At 45.0% G+C, this 21,354-nt stretch overlaps 1 protein-coding gene across 1 annotated transcript in view; it reads right to left on the reverse strand.

Annotated features, from left to right (window-relative positions):
- Positions 1 to 635: 635 nt before the first annotated feature.
- LOC131264908 (protein scabrous) overlaps positions 636 to 21,354 on the reverse strand; it is a 55,330-nt gene continuing 34,611 nt past the window's right edge. The window contains exons 3-4 of the mRNA XM_058267172.1: positions 13,813 to 14,427; positions 636 to 1,520 (exon numbers count right to left, since the gene is read on the reverse strand). Coding sequence (XP_058123155.1) covers positions 636 to 1,520; positions 13,813 to 14,427 — 1,500 coding nt within the window. The remainder of the gene's footprint in view (positions 1,521 to 13,812; positions 14,428 to 21,354) is intronic.

The following is a 21,354-nucleotide window of genomic DNA, read 5'->3' on the forward strand; positions in this document are numbered from 1 at the left end:
TTTTTCGTTTCGCTGAATAGAAGCATCCTCCAAACGGTTGTTTGCCTCCGGGGCTCCACCACGGGCGCGGGTGTGGGTTGACGGAAAGAAACCGAAAAAGAAACATCCGAACAATTCTTCAAATTTTCCTTCCCGCTGACGTTGATGAATGCGTCATCTTGCTGGAGGAGAGAAAAAAGAAAACTTCTGCGCGTTAAAGTCTTTGCGTCCGATCCAATCAGGCAAATAATCCCACTTTTCAATCACGCCACAACACGATGGGGGGGCATCGGAAAGTACCAACTTTGCCACCCTTAAAACCACGTCGACGTCGACGCCTTTCAGCCGAGTTCAACGCTTATAGCCGCCAGCACCAATCATCGTTTAGTTTCAAAGAAGGTGGGTTGTCGACATCGAACGAAACTCGTCGATAATATTCGGGGGAAATTTTGAAACCCTCTACCATGTCCGTCCGAGTAACGAGACCGAACATAGGTGTCTATAACGGATAGGCGAAAGGGGTGAACATTTTCGCAGCTGACTTCAGGGTAATTCAATAAATGTTTTCCGACGGTGCTACATGAGGTGCTACCCATTGATGTTCCAACCTAGCCTTACGGGGATGAAGTGGGGGTTGTGTTTAGAGATGCGGAGGTTTAGACAAACGAGGGTGACGGTGTGGTAGGACCTCCTTGCCGTGGAGGACTCCCCGAAGTTCCCACCACCGGGAGCCCGCTCGTGACGGGAGCCGGCGGGAGCTCGGTGGCGTCGGTGAGGTCGCAGTCCGGACGTCGGGCAATCATCATGTGGCTCGACTTGACCGCGATCCACTCGTTGCGGGCCGCATCGAACCAGGTGAGGCCGAGGTTGTAGCGGCCATTGAGGTTGGCGTGCTGGCAGTGCGAGAACCACCAGCCACCCTCGTAGTTGCCGGCGCAGTGCGTGTTGGAGATGTCCCGGTCGACGTCGATCGCCGAGAACTGCATGTGGTTCTGGTACTCGAACGCGTCGGACGCGTTGCCGCTGTAGCCGGCGAGCTCGAGCCGGAAGCCGGCGTCCCGCGAGTCGATCCGGAAGGTGGCGTAGTCCGCGTGCCAGGTGTTGTCGTAGATGTCCTGCATGACGATGCGCAGCCGGGAGCAGTTGTCGTGCGTCAGGTGGTGCAGCGCCTGGTTGCCGATCCAGAACTCGCCGGCCGGCGTACCGAAGCCCTGGGCGTACTCCTCCCACGACCGGTTGAAGTCGACCGTGCCGTCCTGCCGGCGCTGCACCGTGGTCCACTCGCCGAAGCACTGCGTCATCAGCGGGTGGTGCTGCTCGGCGGGCGCTATCAGGTAGAGGCCCCCGTCGCCCGGCTGCTCCGCCGCGCCCGCCGTCCGCAGGCGCTCGATCTGGCTGCAGTCCCGGGGCAGTTTGTTGATGATGCTCTCGTACTCGGTCTCGACGGATTCCAGCTGCTGGACCAGCTTGGTCGTCCGCTCCAGCTCGGTCAGCCGGTGCCCGGTGCCGTTGCTGTACTCGGTCTTGGAGTCCGCTTCGAGCTGGAAGGAGGCGAGGGCGAAAAGAAAACACCGTTAAATAGAATAGAGCAACGTGTAACGAGCCTCAGACTCCGGGGCGTGTTGGGAAATATCAAACAACCAAACCGCGTCGGGACGTCCAGCACCATTTGCGTACTGCGGTAGCTGGGTGATAGTAATTAAATCCACGATGAAAACGCTGCATGCCATTAGTCAAACGTAAAAGACCGACCTCGGCGTGTTTTAGAACACGGAGGGGACGGTGGTTTCAACGACCACGATTAATCTTGTAATGGACCCAATGACACAACAAGCGGCAAACAACTTGTCAACATTTACAAAAGTAAACCAGGAATAATCGAACGTACTTTGCATGACGCTAGGACTACCTTTCTTCTCCAACATAAAGCCACTTCCATAGTGGTGCTAGTACCAATTGTGGTTGTACAGGAATAAAATCCCAGTTCTACGACGAAATACAAAAGCGGTATTTGTTCTGTATGAAATGTTCTTTAATCTTCTGTAGAGTGTCCAAAAGATAAACCTTCCCAATTCGTAGTAAATCAAGGAACCAAAATTAATATTTTCCAAAAAGGTTGTACTGATATGCTAGACTTATTCAGAATTCATCAGGTATATCATGATTTCGTTCAGGCAATAGATCACTGCATAATACATTTGTCTTTGAGTCCAATGCATTGTTCTATGAGTAATTTTGTCGTTCTGTTTGAAATATGCTTCGAAAATAAATCACAGCCGAAATTTATTCAGTCTTTTCCATGTTTGCTGTACTACCGCCATAATAGGTAGACTACAACTATAGGAACCATACCACCATTATAAGAACAACCAGCTAGGAAGAAATAAATGCTTTTATCGTGTATTTCTATTTATGTACGTTGAAAATATATGGTTTTCAGAACAATTCACGCTTATAAATTATATCGTATTGTCAGTTACTTACTATACCACTATTGCCACACTACATATTTGGTTGGATTTCGATTTTAACTTTACATTTTACGAATTAAAACAAATAGCAATGATAAACAGGTTTTTGTCTGACTTTTTTTAGTACTTTTAAAATTGTTGAAGAATTTTAAAAATAATTTTAATTGTTTTTCTCAAAATCGTTATTAAGGAAGTTTTTCCAGTGATGATCAGTATTATGATCTAGTGTATATAATTTGTTTATTCACTCAGGTTGCTTTTTGGCGCCACTCATAATGAATATTATTTCTGAAGCATCAATCTCAGGGTTGTGGAATTTCAGTAGAAAACTTGGACAAAGCTATTAAAATGAAATATTTTACAACATGAAACACTTTTTGCCAGTTTTTAGGGTGATACGTGTAAGAAATGGGATAAGGGCAGTTTTGATAATGAATGCGAAACTTTATTGTACTTCGTCTTGATGGCGCGTGCGTTCCTCGTAGCTTTCTAACCTCTACTACCTCTTGTCTCGCCAGCTGTCAATTTTTGACAGTTGACATCGGGGGGTAGGTATATCTTCCTACATACGTAATACTTTAACTATATCTGCATCAACACTAATCAGTGGAAAAATTTAACCTTATAATTTTGCCATCACAACATTTATCAGAATGGCAGTTTATGATACTGTAACAGGTCAAGATGTTCCAATCTCATTTAATAAGCATAAAAATAAAATATGTTCCGCAAAACGCAAATGAGACACTTTCTCAAGCGTCATCATGAGATTATTATCAACTGTATAGAAGTTGTTTGATATTTTCCGCTGACACATTTTAGGTGGAAATATTATCCGTAAGTTGTCGAATACATATCTGTCTAAACCCTTCAGAGATAATTCCCGCAAGACAAACCACTATACAAGTCGCAAGGGGTCACCGAACCATAGCGAAAGGCTGTGCTTTCAAACCTTCTCGAATGCCGCACTGAGGGCCAGAGCCCACATTCACCAGGAAGCCATCGACTAAACTCACGGAACGGCCTCAGTTTACAGAGCACTTCCACGGTGGAGGTTTTCCATGTGCTGTGCGCGTGTTTTTCACGATGCCACTCTAACATATTGTGTGCATCTCATTATGCTTCGTACGCACGCGATCCATGGTGAAAGTACGCCAACGGTGGTAAGTGCAGTAGATTGTATCCGGTTGTATGTGAGGGATCGTCAAAAGGATACGTTTGGAAACTGGGATGGATTCCGGTGCCCATCGTGACGACCGTTCCCTTCGATGGCACGGCGAACAGAGGTCGGGTACGCTGCATCCGGGCGCCATCAAGCGCCCTCGAACGCGGATGCATTTTGACAACCGATTGCATCAGCTTGCAATGTGATATTCCACCACCGAGGCGCGATGGTGGGAAACGCACGCTTTCATTCGAATCATAAATCGACGGAATGTGTCGAAATTGTGGGAATGTGCTTGCCGGGGACTTGGGGACCGGGTTTGGTGCCGATAAACGAGCAGTCGGGTTATTCAATTTTCGACACGTACCTAACTCTAGCCAGTCCGGTACGTGGGGTGAGTACGGCAGCGTTCAATACAATTTCGATTTTGTGGCAAATTTCGACATTCGTTGGGGGAAACTAAGCGATGGGCGCGAAACGACAAAAGCATGTGTGGAATTTAAATGGCATCAGCCGGATGCAGCCATCGCATTGGAAATGGGTTGATAGAAATGCTTTGATATCGAAATTCTTCAATACTAACGCCAGTCAATAGTTGATCCACTTCTAACCGTTCGACAGAATGTCACTGAACAGCGTAAAGCCCTCAGCCATCGTTGGTAGCGCGTTCACAAGCAATGTCTCAGAGTGAAAGGAAATTGCAACTTACAAGACAATCGCATTTGCGACAGCTGTCACATTTGATCGATGAGTTCGGGCACCGTCATCTATCACGCTTGCCTTCCGCCCACCCGATGCACAATCATCGCCCGACGCATCGGTGCTGAATCATTCCGAATGCATTGTAGAAAGTGCATGTGCAATGTCGACCCGGTGGTTCCTTAATGAAACCATAAAAGCGCCACTCGAAAGCGAACGAATCACGATTTCACGATAGCGACCAGTTCGGGCATTCGTTCTCGTTCGCGAAACGATTCGTTTGATGAAATTCGGCCCGCCACTAGCCGCCCGATAGACATATTGTCGCCGAAATCACATACAAATTGCACTAGGAACTAGGAACATGTTCCGAAATTGGGGCTAAAATCTGCTAAAAGACATGGACTGCGGTTAATTAGTGTTTATCCTTGTTTAATTGCCTCCGAACGCTAATTGAAAGGTTCAACGGTGGGGTTTTGTGGGATGCACAAACATGAATCTGAAAAGTGTGCACAATCTAGAATCGCCATCCTGAAGCTACGGAAGTGGGAGGACAGTTTAAAGTCGTTTTCATTAAATTTATCATGGGTTTGAAATGAACGCAAGTGTGCTTTTGTCGTGAAAATATTGGATATGTAGCTGAAATAGTTTCGGTCCCAGAAAATTTGGTCAAACTGGTTATTGTCAATCCGGAGCATATAGATGGCAGCAACTTTTATCCAACGTCGTCTTCATTCGTCTTCAAGGAGGATGGTAATCATTTTGATGGTCTTCATTTCAGTTGCCTGAAAGTTTCCGAACTCATCACGCGTTTACACAACTCACAACAAATTAACGCTAACTGTAAGCCGGCAATCGTGAGCTGGTAAACAAACTATACAGAATTTCAAACAATCTATATTATTCCATCTCTAAAATTAATAAGAATACTTAGTGAGCGTCCTAGTTCTTCTAGTGGTCCTAGTAGTAGTCCTTCTAAAGTTGTCAGTTGAGCAAGTTGTTAAAAAATTTCACTGGTGTGGAATAAATTTCTAGTCTAGCTATGTTAAGTGACATTTTTGCAATCAAAATTGATTGTTTAATTCGGATTTAGGTAACTTAAGTTAGGTTTAACATGAGTGGAATGAATGTTTGACAGTTGTTGTTAAGTGAAAGTTGCAATCGTTTAAAACCCCGTAAAGTTTCGTAGTGATTGATGATCAAACTTAAAAACATCAAATCCCAAGCGTCAAAAGAAAGCTTTCATGTAGATTTCATTTTGTTTGAAACTGGGCAAAACATAACATGCATATTTACCATCAAAACAAATGAAATAAACCCGTCAATGGTGTAACTCCTTTTTGTAAAATTGTTCGACCTTGTAACGATGCTCACCACAACCTTTCGAGTAGATAAACAATTTTTCCGTGGCCTTCGTGGTGTTGCGGTAGGGAAAAGTTATACCACCCCTTTGCCACATCCATAAAGTTATGCATACGAAATGCAATCCATTTTCAAATGCGGTTGCATCGCCCCGCACGGAACATTGAAGGATGCATCGGTTACACTTTCTTTGCATCCCCCGGAGGGCTCAAATGCTCATCCGTTCGTAGAAAAATGGCCGCTTTTCTGCGAGAAATAATCCAACCTCCTCCAAACCTCCCTCCCCACCCCCACGACACCGTTACCGGTGGTGGTAATGCTCATGGTTGATGCTGAAAGAGTAATCTTATGGATGAATTTTCTTCACCCTCAAGTCGTCTCTAGGAGGCGGGAAGACACATTCCAATTTCCATGATATGCATCCCGGCCTCGAACGGCACCATGCCGGGAAGGGGTTGGGAAAGGAACACGGGGACACAGTAAACAACACGTCAACTCCAACGCAGACGGGTGTTGCGCTCGGTGCGAAAAACAATCCTCCCGTATCCCGTAGACGTGGATGTATCCGGTGCATCGCTATAAATCTTGTTTTCTTCGGTTTATTTATTTCCGTTTCCGGTTTCCGCGCGCTTCGTTGTCGCGGGGAAAAGGAAAACTTACTCCGTTAGGATGACACCGGTATCCCTTCGTTATGCACCCTAGAGCGTTCTTAGCGTCTTCGTGGCGCGGTTAAGGAAAGTGCACGAGACAGCTTGTTTCTGTCCTCATTTATTTCCAAACTCCAACTTCGGTTTCGGATGGTTACACATTCCCTTGTCCCGAGGCTCGGGGAGTTCCACCGAAAGCAGTACGAAACAATCGTTCCCCGATGCCGCTCGGGGAGAAGCAATGGCTAAAGTTTGCATATTCCAAACAAATGCGCCACCACCGGCGGTCCGATCAAGACTCCTTCGCATGTGGTCGGGTTCCGCAAGGAGCAACTCAGCAAACGAGCGAACCGTGAGTGCTCGGATGACGGGAGGGCAAAGGTCACATGAACGTCACAAGGAATTCCTCACGGATGTGTGCCTTCACAAGCACTATAAGTGGCAGGAGTGTGTATGCATTGCTTTCGTTTGAAGCTGTCCACCATCTGCCCGAGTAACTTGCCATCGAGGACACAGCCATGCATGTTGCATACCGTGGTTCGTTCCGATGGGTCCTTTTGACTTTTCTTTTCATGTTCGTAGATCAAAAGGTCAAATGTGCCATATTCAGTGCACTTGAAACCCATATGCAAATGACTCAGTTCAATCGTTCAGATTACCGATTGCCGACATCCTTTTTTGTGAACAACATATTTCTGTAGTTGAAAATATATCTTTCTGCTTGTATGCTCCGCGGTTTTTCTAGTATTCTTAGCATGATCTGTTGGTCTTAGAATTTTTGTAAGCTCTTGGTTTTGAAAATGCCAATTTTAAGAACACACCATCGACCGCAAATACAGGAAGATACAGCATGGAATTAGTTTTTCAGCTTCTTTTGAATTTGGCTCGAGAAATGAATCTTTCACGAATCAAAATTGGAAAAATACACACACATCGAAGATCAAAGAATGTACATATCTTCCAGGATGCGATAGTGATATTGCTTATCTGTCTTGAGCCATAGCCTGCTCTGTTCATCATTCTTCGATCAAAGCACCAGCGATCCGAGGTTGATAAGGACGATGTATTTTTAATACATTCCAGCAACACACGCATGCGTGTGCTCTCGATTCTTTTGCTTCCTTGCATGGTTTCGTAATATGATAACACAATTTCCATCCTCATCTCCTCCAGCTTTTCCACCTCGCAAGCTTCGCCCGGAGCCGCAGCATAATTTCATAATAAATTCTGATTGTCCTCCGTGCTCCGTTCGATATTTGGTTTCGCTTTCGGCCTGGTGTTTCGCACTCCCAGCGCCGATCCATTCATTTGCTGATGCGCCCAAGCGCCGCATAACGATATTAAGCGATCATGCATAAATTCTTCTCTTATTCATCTCCAGCTAATGGAACTCAGCCACACACGCACACACATACACACGAGTGACGTTGGAAACCGGAGACACGAAACGTGGTCGGAAATCGCAATTGAAAGGCTCACCAGTCGACGGAGGCCGGGCGGAAGGCAAAGTTCCTGGCGCATATTGGGAAAGGGAACCGATTCCGCATTCGCTTCAGTCGGCTGCCGATGGAAAAGACGTCGGATGGATTGTTTTTCCGAATGCACACGTGGTTCGTTCCGGCCCGATACAGGCGGTCGCATTTCACTCGAAAATGTTGCCATCTTCTGGCGTAGATCACGAGCTCGGAAGGCTGCGGGTGCGGAAATGTGAGTTGGCGAAAAAGGGGATGTACCTTGATGTCATAATTTTCTCACAAAGAAGCGAGCGCACGAATTTCGATCGTGCGTCCATTTTTGTACGTGTGTGTTTTTGGATTATGGTGGAGGTCTTTTTTTTGCCTGAAACGCTTTTTCCCTCTAAGTAGAGACTCTTTGAACAATCGCTCATGGGGGGATGGTTCATCTCGAGATCAACGTTTTATCGAGATTTTCCACAAACCGGTCTGTTTCGTTCGACGGTCTTTTTTTCCACTTTTATTTTTTTGCCGCCTCCTCAACTTCAAAACGAGGGCATAGAAAAATGTCACACTGTTCAACTCGACTTCTTAAGTGGCACATGCGGTGTTCGATAGAGTCGTGATAGGGCAGCGACCGAACGTCGTCCTTGCGTCGTCCTGCGTTGCCAAGCGAGTGATGAAAGAGAGCGTTTTTTCTTCCCATGTTTCATTATCATGTTTTTTTACGATCATCCCGCACAAACTAACCACACACTTTGACACGTTTCACCTCGTGCGGTCATGCTCCGGCGCGTCTCTCAAGGAGCTGGAATCGATGAGTTGGCGAAATAAGAAAATCACACAAAAGAGAAGAGGCGAACCGAAGGACCGGTTCGACTTGCACGGTTGGGTGAACATTTTTTTCCCACTCCTTGCCCATCATTGTAGAGCCCCATCGAACCAGTTGCGGTAAAAGTCCTCTTATGCTGATCACTCGAAGAGGCATGATTTTGCGAGCACGGTAAACTTTTTTTTATTTTTCTAATTTGCACCTCAATCGAAGACACCCTTTCATTCGACCAACACTCGGTTGTTTGCCGCGTCGAGATTATTAAAGCTTGTGCATACGTATTGAATAACGTTTCACCACCACACACCGGCAGTCGGAGTCGTGCAAAATTACTCTTCTCCGGGATCAATTTGCAAGCCGAGGTCGAGGTTTTCCAAACGGGGATGCAAAACGGAACCGGAGGGAAGGGAAAAGCAATCACCATAACCGCAACGTCACCCGTGTTTTGTAATCATTACCGACCGCAATTCAATTAAACCGTTCATAAAATGGTTTAGGCTCTAATGTGCAATCGATCGAATCGTCGGAGCTAGCGCCTCGGAGTCCGTGACCGCCTTTGCCAGAAACAACATCCAAGGCGTGTGTTACAGGAAAAGGATGGCAAACCACCGTCCCCTTATCATCCGCACTTTCATTTAATAACGCCAGATGACGAGTGCGTTTTCATACGGTGGACGTTTTCAAATTGATTTGAATGATGCAGTTAGAATTATGATAATATTGGTCTCATTATACGGTGCGCGTGCTTTGATAGCTGATGGGAATAGTTTGATGGTAATAAATTTTGATCGGAGCCTTTCTTTCGGTGTGGTGAATTGTCTTAATCAGACAATGTTTGCCATTCAAATCAGATATTCTATCCTATTTCGAACTAATTTATTTAACCGAAAAACGTAATCAATTTCATGGCAATCTCGATGAATCAAAGATAATCGTTGATAATTATTATAATCATCTCAAATAATTAGAAATAATGATGCATTTGGTGCTAAAAACATCACCCTTAAATATGGACATTTAACTATTACATTATAAATGCAAGTCTAATGAAAACATTTTTAACTGTTTCAATATATTATTGTTTTGATTTTTAAATCATCCAACATCAATATTTAACACGTGGATAGCAAATTTTAGTATCAACTTCACGTACTAAGGATAACTACTATACTCAAATGGTATTTCGTAATACCAGTTAATATTATTGTTAAGCTAAAAGTCACTTTTCATAATATCACATCTGATAATACAAGACAGGAGCAGATGGTAAACCTAAAGCATGTTGCAAGCAAAAAAAAACAGCCAATAAGCACCGAAACAAGTCCCAATTCGAGTTCGCGGAAAATGTTTGCTCGCAGTTACATCACTTCAGCTAAGCAGCATGTGTCTCCGGTGAGCAAGTGCTGTTTGTTATTCTACAGCACGGGCTTTACATCGGCTTTCGGCCTCTGTAGGACAAACGCCACCAGGCGCCTCCATCGGGGCACCACCCCGCGGTCCATCAATCAATCGGGTAAGTTATTCCAAACATCGTTGCGAAATGCGATTTCCCACGAGAATCTTTCGTTTCAGTTTTGCGTGTGTTGCGCGGGACGAGTGGACGTGAACGTTGACAGCCGATGGAGTGTTCCCTAAGCGCGCTTTCAATGCGCAACATTCCAACGCGCGAGGGAAAAACAATATGGAGTGGGATAAAATAAGAACAAAACAAGAGCATAAGCCCCGGGATAAGGTGGAAATCACAAGGCAGCAGGCTGTGGTCCGCCGTGGTTCTCTCCCCACTGGAATTGGGTTTCCCGGCGATCCCGCGCGAAGGTAATTTAAATTTCACGCTTGTCAACTTTTCGATCATTCACGGGCTCGGACGCTTCAGGTAGGCCTTTGTGTGTCCGTGTTTTTGAGCGCAGCGAATGCAACACCACGGGGGGGACCCATTTTTTATGTTTGAAGACCTCGTTTTACAGGCTTCACAAACAGGACGCCCGATGGTTTTTGGCTTTGGCGAGTTTTGGGAGCAAATCAAGGCTCTACATCTATGGCGCTGGCACTAAGCCGCGAAGCTCGTGAAGTCGACCGTGTTGGGATAATGAATTTGCGCTCGGTGGGCCGTGAAATGTTTCATACGCTGGTCCCTGGCTGGCCCTGGGACCGGTGCAGGTCCGTGTGGATTCGAGAAGCCTCCAGGCGAACGGTCAAATTCATCGGGAGCGATGTAACAGAAAAGGGAGGGATAAAAAACATGCCCCAAGCACAATATTGAGTGCTGCGGTTCTTTTTTACTCGAACATGGCTGTTCACATCCGATCTAAATTTGCGAACGGGACTGCAGATGCACCGGTCGTGACACACATACACGTATTGCAGTTGCACCAGCACGTCGGGTTTTCGGAGGGACTTTTTTGGATCAATCGACGGATCGAACGAAAAAGGGGATATTTTTAGAACTTCACGGGAAACAATTTTTCATTAAAAGTTATGTTTCCATGCGGAGCAAAGATTCGCCAGCGCATCGTGGCCTCGGTGTTTTCCAGCCACCAAACTCAGTTTTTCTCACCCGCCTGACCACGAGCGCTCACAGTCACTCATTGTCGAGGCGTTCGGGTAGAATCAGATTATGCCCGCAGCGCCACAAACAACATGATTTATGGCCGAAGGTGACGCCGGTTTGAAGTTGGTAGAATGATCGGGCCCAGTGTTTACAAGTTTGACTTTTTTATGCGATGTCCAACGGTTTTTATTGGTAAAACTGTTTTGGATGGAAGAGATTTTGAATTTGTGATTGCCATATTTAAACGAGTTTTAGAGACTCCGTTTACTGACGAATATTGAAACGATGTTCGGGATGCAAACTGAGCATGGTATGATGAATTTGGTATTTAAGCTGTTTGTGCATAAATCCTTCAGTTTTCTGATTAATTTCTTTTGGATTCACGGTTATTTTTCTTACATTTCAAATCAATTAGGGTAACTGTACCAATAGTGGTGCACTTAGTACTGTAAATACCAAATAGGTGTAATTTATGAGTGTTAAGAACACAATATTCTACATATTTGAATCAATTATGATCGAAACATGACGTTTCTTCTGAAAAACATCTATTTTCACCGAAAACCATACAAAATACACGAAAAAAAGCGTATTTTTGTTCCTAGTCGGTTGCTCCTATTATGGTGGTATGGTTCCTATAGTTGTGGTATCGTGTTCCTATAGTGGTGGTAGTACGAAAAACTTGAATATATTTTGACTATTACTTATTTTTGAAGCATATTTCTAACAGAACGGTAAAATACTTCTTGACCAATGCGTTGTCATTGAAAAGACTGTATTGTTTTACCGAAATATGTCCAATTTTAATTCATAAAAAAAGCTCTGAATATTACAGCTAAAACTATAGTATATGCTTTATAGTATATGCTTCTTTTGCTGAGCCTTCTCTCCAGTTCCGCTTTGTTTATTTTGTAGAAACAGAAAAAAATCACTAAATTTACCTGATTATATTGGCCAAAACCGGAATAAAACTAAAATATACTAGAGAAAAAATCTATGGCTACTATAGGAACAACTTGAGTTTTTGTGCCTATAGTGGCACTATAGTAAAAACTATAAAAATATAATAAAATTATGCTAAAATGCACTAAGTTCGTGTAAATCAATTATATTGGAGTATGTAAGTAGCGAAATCATATGGTTTTAATGATTTTGTAGTGATTTACAGCCTTAAGGAAATTATGATATTCGTTACGGATTCTTAAGGAATGCAGCATGTTGGGACAACCTGTTTAGAAAATATGAATTTTGGAGCTTATATATTATGGAATGAGATGGTTCATCTTTTTAACACTCCGCAGAAGATCAAAGAACATTTCATAGAAGAACAAATAACTCCATTGTATATATATCGGCGTAGAGCTAGGATTTTATTCCACTACAACCACTATTGGTACTAGCTCCACTATGGGTGCACTTACCCTATATGCCAAAATAATGCAGAATTGTTTTTTGGTAAACTGATATGCAAATTGCTTCTTACAATTACATGTTTTGTAATGTTGTGCCTTGTGAATCTTTTAGCGAGATTCCTTCATATGAATCTTTCACCTAAGATTCATTCAGTTTATAAATCTTTCGAAAGCTTAATGAATCTTCATGAAGCTTTCATGGTTCTTTCACGAATTTCCACTATTTTTTAATTGGCGTGGATCATGCGATCAACCAAAAAAAACGGGTTCCTCGACCCATCACTTTTCATCAGTTCAAGTATTTTTGAGAATCATGAATCTCCAAAACGCAAAAAATCATTCAGATTCATGAACTTGAATCCGTATTACACAACTCTAATGTTTTGGTATGAGTTTAACCCCTTCACAGTCCTGCCTTGAGTAAAATGCTTAGAAAATTGTCACACTATTTTTGTTTTACAAGTTTCTATAGCTTTTGGTGTAAAATCGAAAAAAACAATTATATTTTAACAAAAAACTTGAGAATGTAAATGGTCACTTTATATGCAACCAAGTAAGTATTTTTGTTCTACCATATGTGTTATTTGTGATTGTGATCAGCAGTAATTTGGCAATAATAAGCAAACAGTTTCGGTTGCATCGAATTGTACCTCAGAAATGAACAAACATGTATAGACTCACAAGAACGTGTTTTCGAAACAGATAAACGCCTCACAGTGAAAGTAGAAACAACATATGAGGCAAAAAACTACCCGGGGCCAGGCAAAGTAGTACAAATTCCACACAAACTGTGAAAGGGTTAACATGATCTGAATGTGAGGAAATTGGATGAAAGCAAGAGAAGTTATTTTACTTAGTTTGGTGTATGTTAGGTGAACACATCACCGTCGATTAATGTTGGGAAAAAGGTAAATAATTTTTAGACTCTTTTTCTGATCAAATAAAGAGTAAACCATATAAATTCAAATTTTTTGTAGTTTGAGGATTTGTTGCACAATGTTCCATGACTCGCAACATGGAGTGTTCTATTTAGAGAAGTCTTTTTGATGCATTTTGAGGCAAATGAAATTAGAACGGCAGCACGAGATGAAATAAAACCGACGAAGGCGCATGACCAATCCAATAAATATCACTCGCCCCGAAGGCTTGATTGAAGCCCGCAGGGTCTCATCACCCACGCCATGGCCCCGAGGTTCGTCAGCACGTTTGAAGTGCCATTCCGGCCATCGACCGGCACACCTACCTTCTCGAGCCGATTGTGCGCCAGCTCGCGGTGCAGCAGGGCGGCCGAGCGAAGCCGGCTCACCTCACCCTGCAGCTCGTGCACGTCCGCCTGCAGCCGCTTGACGGTGTCCCGCTCCTCCTGCAGCGCGCTCACGCTGACCGCCACCGCCTGGATGCTCTTGGCCGCGTTGTGCACCTCCTCGCGCACCAGTCCCTGCTCGGAGGCGGCCTGCGCCACCCCGAACTCGACCTTCGCTATCTCGCGCCGCATGTCCGGCACCGTCTTCTCGAACTTGCCCTGGATCGCCTCGACGTCCTCGAGCAGCTCGAGCATCGAGCCGTGCAGCTTGTCCAGGCCCGCCACCTGGCGGCTCACGTTGAAGCTGGCGCCGGCCAGCCGCCGCTGCTCGATCTCGACCGCCCGCAACCGGTCCGCTAGCCGGTGCCCGTGCAGCTCGCTCAGCTGGCGCTTCAGGACGCTCTGCTTCACCTCCAGCTCGTGCAGCTGCTCGCGGACGAAGCGCTGATGCCGCATCCGATGGTCCGCTTCCGGCTCGACGAAATCGATCGTGTGCGGCAGAATCGACTGCTGCTCGTGCTGCTCGTGTTGTTTATGCTGCGCCCCGGAGCCATCCTGTTGGGGAGAAAGAAGCCAAGAGTGACCGGTTCAATAAATTGGGCATAAGTAATTGATTCCATCAGGACACGCTCTATGTAATTTCACGCCCTCCTGCTACAACGACGGGGACTTCTTTTCTCAACACTCCACTCCGTTCGAAGCGCCACGAATGATAATCGGAAAACGCTGCATCTGTTAAGCAGAACGTTACAAAAATGACTAACTCAAAGAGGAAAAAAAACCAGAGATCTCTCAACAACTTCGTTTTCAAAGTGGACCATTTTCTGGGTCAGCCCTTTTCCCACCCGTCCAATTTATAAGCCGAAAGAGAAGAAGGTTTTCCGAACCATTAGGAATCCCCCCGCGCCCGTCCATTTCGTGGGCAGAAGAGGGAATGCTGGTTGAATTAATAATTAACATGAACGCCCCGACATGGCTGATCACGTTCGTTGCGCAGCGCTGCGTATACCCAACCCGTTTGGGAGTTCGGTTCGGTCGAAGGGCGAGCGTAACATTCGCCGAATAACTAAATCACCACCGCCGCAGTCCCCCATATGCAGCCCGTCTCTGCCCGTCCAGTTGAATTTATAATATTCTTGCGGGCCCACGGGTTTGGAAATGGTAGCAATAACATTTGGAAGAAATGGTTCGTTTTATTATTCAGCAGGCGCTGACCTTTCGGGCGTTTGACCACACGGACACGCACGTGATGGGTTCGGGTTTTGGATGAGGCAACGGGGTGGTCGGGGCGGGAAATAAAATCAAACTACTTCGTTTATGCTCGCTCTCCACCCGGGATTACCTGCTTCCCATCAGGGTTGTGCTGTAGGTTGTAAAACGAAACCACAATGGGTGAGGTTCGAGGAAGCTTTTTCCGGTTTGTCAAAGTACAGTTTCGGGGGGAAAATGGGTGTATTACAAAAATTACAACACTCCGGGACACGCACAGGAACGAACTTTAATGGACAACGACGGGAAAGCATTATATGTAATAAATACTTTTCATCGACATGGTGAGCACTTTCCGGAAAATTCGGGACGGCTTACTATTTCCTAATGAAGCAACACATGCCAACTTCATCACATCGCAAAGCAGGTGAGCTTTACTTGCGAGAAACGTAATCGTCAGTCGACTCGAACAAATAATATCACGCACGCTCCGCTCCTCGAGTTCCGGTGCTCCGGGGCCTCCGGGAAAGCGATACGTTTGGAGGGTAAATTTTGAAACCTCGTCGGCAAGCTCGCCTCACGCCCAAGGGCTGTATACACGAGTGGCCCAAGTAGCGGAGGCTCACTTTACCGAGCGGGTCTCTGGTGTAAAATAAACATTTCACTGCAGCAACACGAGTATCAAATTATGTTCGTAATTAAGAGAAATAACCGACAAACCGAGCAACGCTGGCTTTACTTCTCCGAAACGGAGAAGGGTGTATCCGATCCTGCACGCAGGTCGTCGTTCAAAGGGAGAAGTTTGCACGGAAGTTTCCAAGCACGGTTGTGATGTTGCAATTTGGATCGCCGGCTTCCGCTTCCCCCGGCCGGTTCCGGCCCGTTTTCGCGCGATGGTGATCAGATTTGAAGTATTCAATCAACTTAATTAACCACAAATAATGATACGGCCGGCAAACTACCCGGTTCCGGCGGGAGTGGTAACGACGGAACAATTACTATAATCGGATTGTTCGATGGTGATCCAATTTTCAGTAACAGCCGCAGCCCATGCAGCATCCGCACGCGTGCTCCCTCGGTTTGGTCAAACGAAACCCGACTCCGGATCTACTCCAGACATCCACCCCTGTGGGATGGGAGGAGGGAGGAGGGAGCGAGGAGAAGTGCGGACAAAGTTTGACTTTTGACAAAAGTTCACCAAACCTAAACCAGAGTTCGTTCTTCCTCGTTTTTCTTTTCACCCATCCAAAGATCCAATTTTCCGCAGAACCACTCGACAAAAGTGGGAACCAGTCAAGGGTGCGTTGCAAAGGGTGAAGGGTTCATGTAAATGTGCATCGGTGGCCGGTGGAAAATCGTCCCCTCGTAAACCCCCGTCGGCATGGGATGATGATGCTGATGATGCTCGAAGCCGCTTTTTGTCGGAGAGCTATGAAACTCATCGAACAACTCTCTCCGAACCGTTGACTTTGTGGCGAAACGTTGAACCTCCGGAAGGGTTTTGTCGGGTGCAAGTGTGTGTGTGTGTTTTTTAGAGGAGAACCAACCAGTTTGCTGCTCATCAATAAAAGTTCCCGTTCGGGTCCTAAAAAGATTTATAGATAAAATTGGATAAGGTTCGGGCTTTCGGGAAGCGGGAAAAGTGGAATACTAATTCCGAAACTTTCAACCGGAAAAAGTTCCTTCGACCCGAAGGAAGTGAGGTAACAAAAAAAAAGAAAGGGTTTCCAAAGGAATTAGCTCTCTTGTTTTTCGTTCGCTTTTTCCTCCGAGTTTAAAAGGTTCCTCGACCCGGAACACGTACCGGAAATACATCTTCGTGCACGACCTAACCGTGAGCCGGGCGAGCTTCCGGGTGGAATATTACGAGGGAACGCAAAAGGGAAAACGAACGAACCGAACATAAAACAGCCCCAAGTGACAACGGAATGAAAGAAAATGGAGCAAATGCAGCGGCACCAGATTTCCTCGGGTGCAGTTTTTCCTGCAGGGGAAAAACCCTGCACATAATTGCACAGCGTGGTAGGGGAAAAAGCTGGCTAATGAAAACGTTCCCGTGCCGAAGCCGTGCGCTGCTGTTAATGAGATTCTTGCATTTTGCCCATTTGCTCAAAGGTTACAATGTTTTCTCGCTTTTCTTCTACCGTTCCGCCCAAGTCCTGCCATCTTGAATGTGTGAACCGTTAAGAACAATTTTTTCCAGCAACTAGCTACGCTGCCTGGGAAGGTAAAATGGCATATTTGAGATGGTAACGGGAGGAAGTTTTTTGTGTGTTATTTGTTTGTTCGAAGCATTTTCCATTTTTTACGTGCCACATGATACCTGGAGTGCACCACGTGGTTGCACCTGCCAGGAAGGAAATGCACCGTGCGAACTACGATCCTCCTCGGCCATGGTTGCACCGATTTTATTTTTTTTATTAGGACAAAAAATAAACGTATGTGTGCCTGGCAATTTAACGCCGTCTTCAGCGCTTTCGGTTCGGTTCCAGTTAAAGGAAAACTTGCCATCCACAAACGGCACAACGGGGAAAGATATCCCACACCAGGCGGAAACTGTGTAACGAGTGAGTGCCGGATGGAACGAATCGAAATGGAAAGGCGGTGTGTGTGTGTGTGTGCAGCTTTGCGGTCGTTCTGCACGATGAGGCCCGGATGCGTCCTAACGAGGTTGAAAATTAGGATGTAAGGCTACACGCTGCAAAACAATCAGTTTGCGGGCGGAAGTGTTTTGGCCTCGCCGGAGCAAACTTCCGCCCGCGTCTCGGAACCGGGGGACAGAAGGAAGTAATGGTCACCTGACCACAGTAGCAACGGTGTGGCAGTGTGTGGGAGAGCTTTGTTTTTATGTGAGCTTCATATTTCGTAGCGTACTTTTGTTCAATTTGTGTTTGTTTTGCCTTGATGTGAAGGAAACCAAAGCTGGCGGTGTTTGCCTTACCCAGAGCCGTTTGAGCTACGAACCGTTTTTTTTTCTTTTCACTTTTTAACTCACACATACCCTCATCCAGCATCAAAGATCGGAGCGCTTCGGTCAAAGGAAACAAAGAAGTTACAAATTTGGTTTGCATTACCTTCTCCCGTGAGGTTTCTTTCTGGGTTGCTGAACACCAAGGTGCATTACAGTAGCAATGCTCATAGCTTCGTTTTGCACCTCAAAAAAAAAAGAAAAAGAAATTGCACCTGAAAAAAGGCGCCTTTGGTTTTCACCGCGTGCAGTTTCTTTCGTTCCTTTTCTGCTCTAGCGAATAAAATATGTTTGCTACGAAACTTTACCAAAGCCACACCAGGGGCGAAAATTTATACCATTGATTTATACAAACCAACAGAGAGAGAGAGAGGAGGAGAAGAAAGTTTAAATTGATTTGTTTGCTACCGAAAACATTTTGCCGGGTTCCGGTGCAAAACCCTGAGTGAAATTAAATCGTCATGCCAAGCCAAAATGGATTGCTTTTGATAAATGTGCCAACTGCGGGGTCGTAACTAGTGAGTTTATTGGAGTCTCTGTGTATGTGTGTGTGCGTATGTTTGCGGACAAGAATGTAAGGAAACTTTCGTCACGTGTCGGCTGCGGCTCCGATGGATATTTATCATCATTATCATACCCGGCAACATGCGGATACGTGTGGCGCACCAGGCGCCTCCATTAGAGCGGTGGGTGAATTTATAACAAACCGCTCCGTTAAAATGGGCTTCCCATTTGTGCACTGCATGTAACGAACACTAAAAGTGTACCGATTCGGTTGCATCGATGTAGGGTGTTGTTTTTTTTTTGTTCCCACCCCTTGTTCCTAGCCTCGCTACAACGTTTCGTAATTTTCGTAACGGTTCCGTCGGTTGGCTGGCGATGGATGGGATAATGAAATTAAAACAAATCGCTTAAATTGCACTTTTCAGGTGAATAAACAAATCTGGCCGTGGTGAAACGAGATTGAAACGAAGAGGTGTGCATTCACGGAAGGAATAAAAAAAGGTGGAGAGAGACACAAGGGGGGCCGGAAAAACACAGCCAGCGCAAAAGCGGGGAACAACCACCGTACATCACGATCACCGTCGTCCTGTTCAACCACGTGCGCGGCGGAGAGTCGTGCTTTCAGCATGGCCACCCAATAATCAGTTCACGGTTGAAAAACATTTTACCGCTTCCGAACCGGTGGCGACGGCGGCGGAGACGCTGGCGGGCTGTGAGCAAGAAACTTAATTAAAAATGCAAATAAAAATTTTCACCCACTCGACCCCCGCTGTTGTGTGTGTGTGTGTGAGAATGAAACCGGTAGACCAGGTGCCTGCAGTATGATCGCAACCATTTGCTCGGTGAATAAATGGAGGGAAAAAAAGCTTCGCTGAAAATGGAACGATCCCATTTTGCATCTCACCGAAAACGAGTTAGCCGAAGCTTCGGGTCGCTAGCGGTCGCAATTTTTTAAAGAGCTTATTTGGAGGAACAAACGTGCCTATCGGCTGGTTCGAATCATGGAGGGAAAGTTTTAGTTGTGGATGCTAATTTTTTAAACATTTCACCTAAACTTAGACATTACGATGACTAGACACGATAACGGGGGTGTTTGTAAATACGTTAACGAATGCGATCAGTAAAATGCACTTGCAAGATCAAGAGAGAACAAGTTGTTTAAGTACACAATAAGATATTAAAGTAAACTACACGGCAGAGAAAACTATCATACCATTTTCATTCGTTTCATTTATAGCCGCCTTGAAGTTGAAGATGTTGAACATTTTAAAATGTTTGTAGAAAGCAGATTGATAGAAATCTTTTCCAGCAATGGTAAGTGACGCTACTGCGTGAGTTTTGGCCCATACATCTAATTTTGGCCACTAAAAGGAGATCAATTATTACACTGATTTCTAATAAAAATGCGCCCTAACCATTTTTATATTGTTAATAACGATTCATTGTTGTTTAATGCCAAATTTGAGAGCGATTATATAAATATTTCTCGACAAAATCGTTAAAATCTAGGAAGCTGTCGGTTTTCCAACAAATCATGCTGCAAGCAGGCCCACCTTGAGGAATTATCAAAACATTGCTTGAATTTTTTGAGAACGAGAAATAATTTTAATTTCGATGTAAAAGTGGCCAAAATAAATGCAAGAAAATCTGATTTCGACTGAAATGAAATTTGTATGCATTTTGACACTGACAGCTGACTGTTAGAAATTTTCAAAACGGAAATCCTATCATCTTGCAAAAAGTGGATATTGAAATATTAAATAAAACATTTAATTTCACTTGTTCAATAATAGTTAAAGTAAATATCAGTTTCTAAATTATTGTAAAAATTGTTCTAATCATAAAATACATAAATTAAGCAGTTTTTAAGTGGACCAAAATAGAAACAAAGTGGGCCAAAATAGTGACAGAGAGTGTGATCGGAAATCAATCGCCGCTGCCACACAGACCGCGTTCCGCAGCGCGTTGTCAAATTTGACAACGCAGAAACTACTCGATTTGCTTGATCCTAGCGCGTTTTGCGTAGCCGCGAAGCCTCTCGCTCTTTCCCAAAGATGTCCCGTTCTACCGAAAGCTCTGATTTGTCTTTGCAAAACAATTCAAATAATCAACGTTAACTATAACGGACAACTAAACGAGTGTTCTAATACTCTCGTTTCAATGATAGGGAAACTGTATTAGGTCGTTATAAATTTACACTTGTGTATGCGACGCTATATTTTCCATTCTATGAAGACATTCTATAACGTTTTCTGATTATGGAATTTATTATATTGGTAAGACGTGAGCGAAAGGAAGGGAAGGAGACGTTGTAATCAAACAGGTGACTAGAGCTATTGAAGGAAGACATGGCGCAGACAAAATGGATCATTCTGGGAGAAATGTGTACGGATTGTGGGAATACAGAGAGATGACCTTTCCTGAAGGATATAGGAAGGGACATAAAAAGGAATATGGGACAGGAGTTCCGGAGCGTCAGTGGAGTGCAGGAGAAGTTGGGCGATGAAAGTAGCTTGAGTGTACCGGTGGCGAGTCTGACTCGTGGATAGCCCCAACAATAGACATCGTGACTCGTGAGCCAGAAGGGAGCAGGCATTGTAGCCGAGAAGACACCTTACGGCCAGACGCGTGAAGCGTCTTTGCACCCCCTCTAACCGTCCCAAGGCAATGACACCAGTTGGGGTCCATACCACGGAAGCATACGCAACTACAGCAACAGTAAAGCGCCAGCAAGCAGCGTGGGTCCCGTACCTCCGACGCTAGGGGATAAATAAGCCGCAGAGTACGGTTGGCCTTGAATA

Source organism: Anopheles coustani, chromosome 2 (genome assembly GCF_943734705.1).
Source record: "Anopheles coustani chromosome 2, idAnoCousDA_361_x.2, whole genome shotgun sequence".
Taxonomy (NCBI): domain Eukaryota; kingdom Metazoa; phylum Arthropoda; class Insecta; order Diptera; family Culicidae; genus Anopheles; species Anopheles coustani.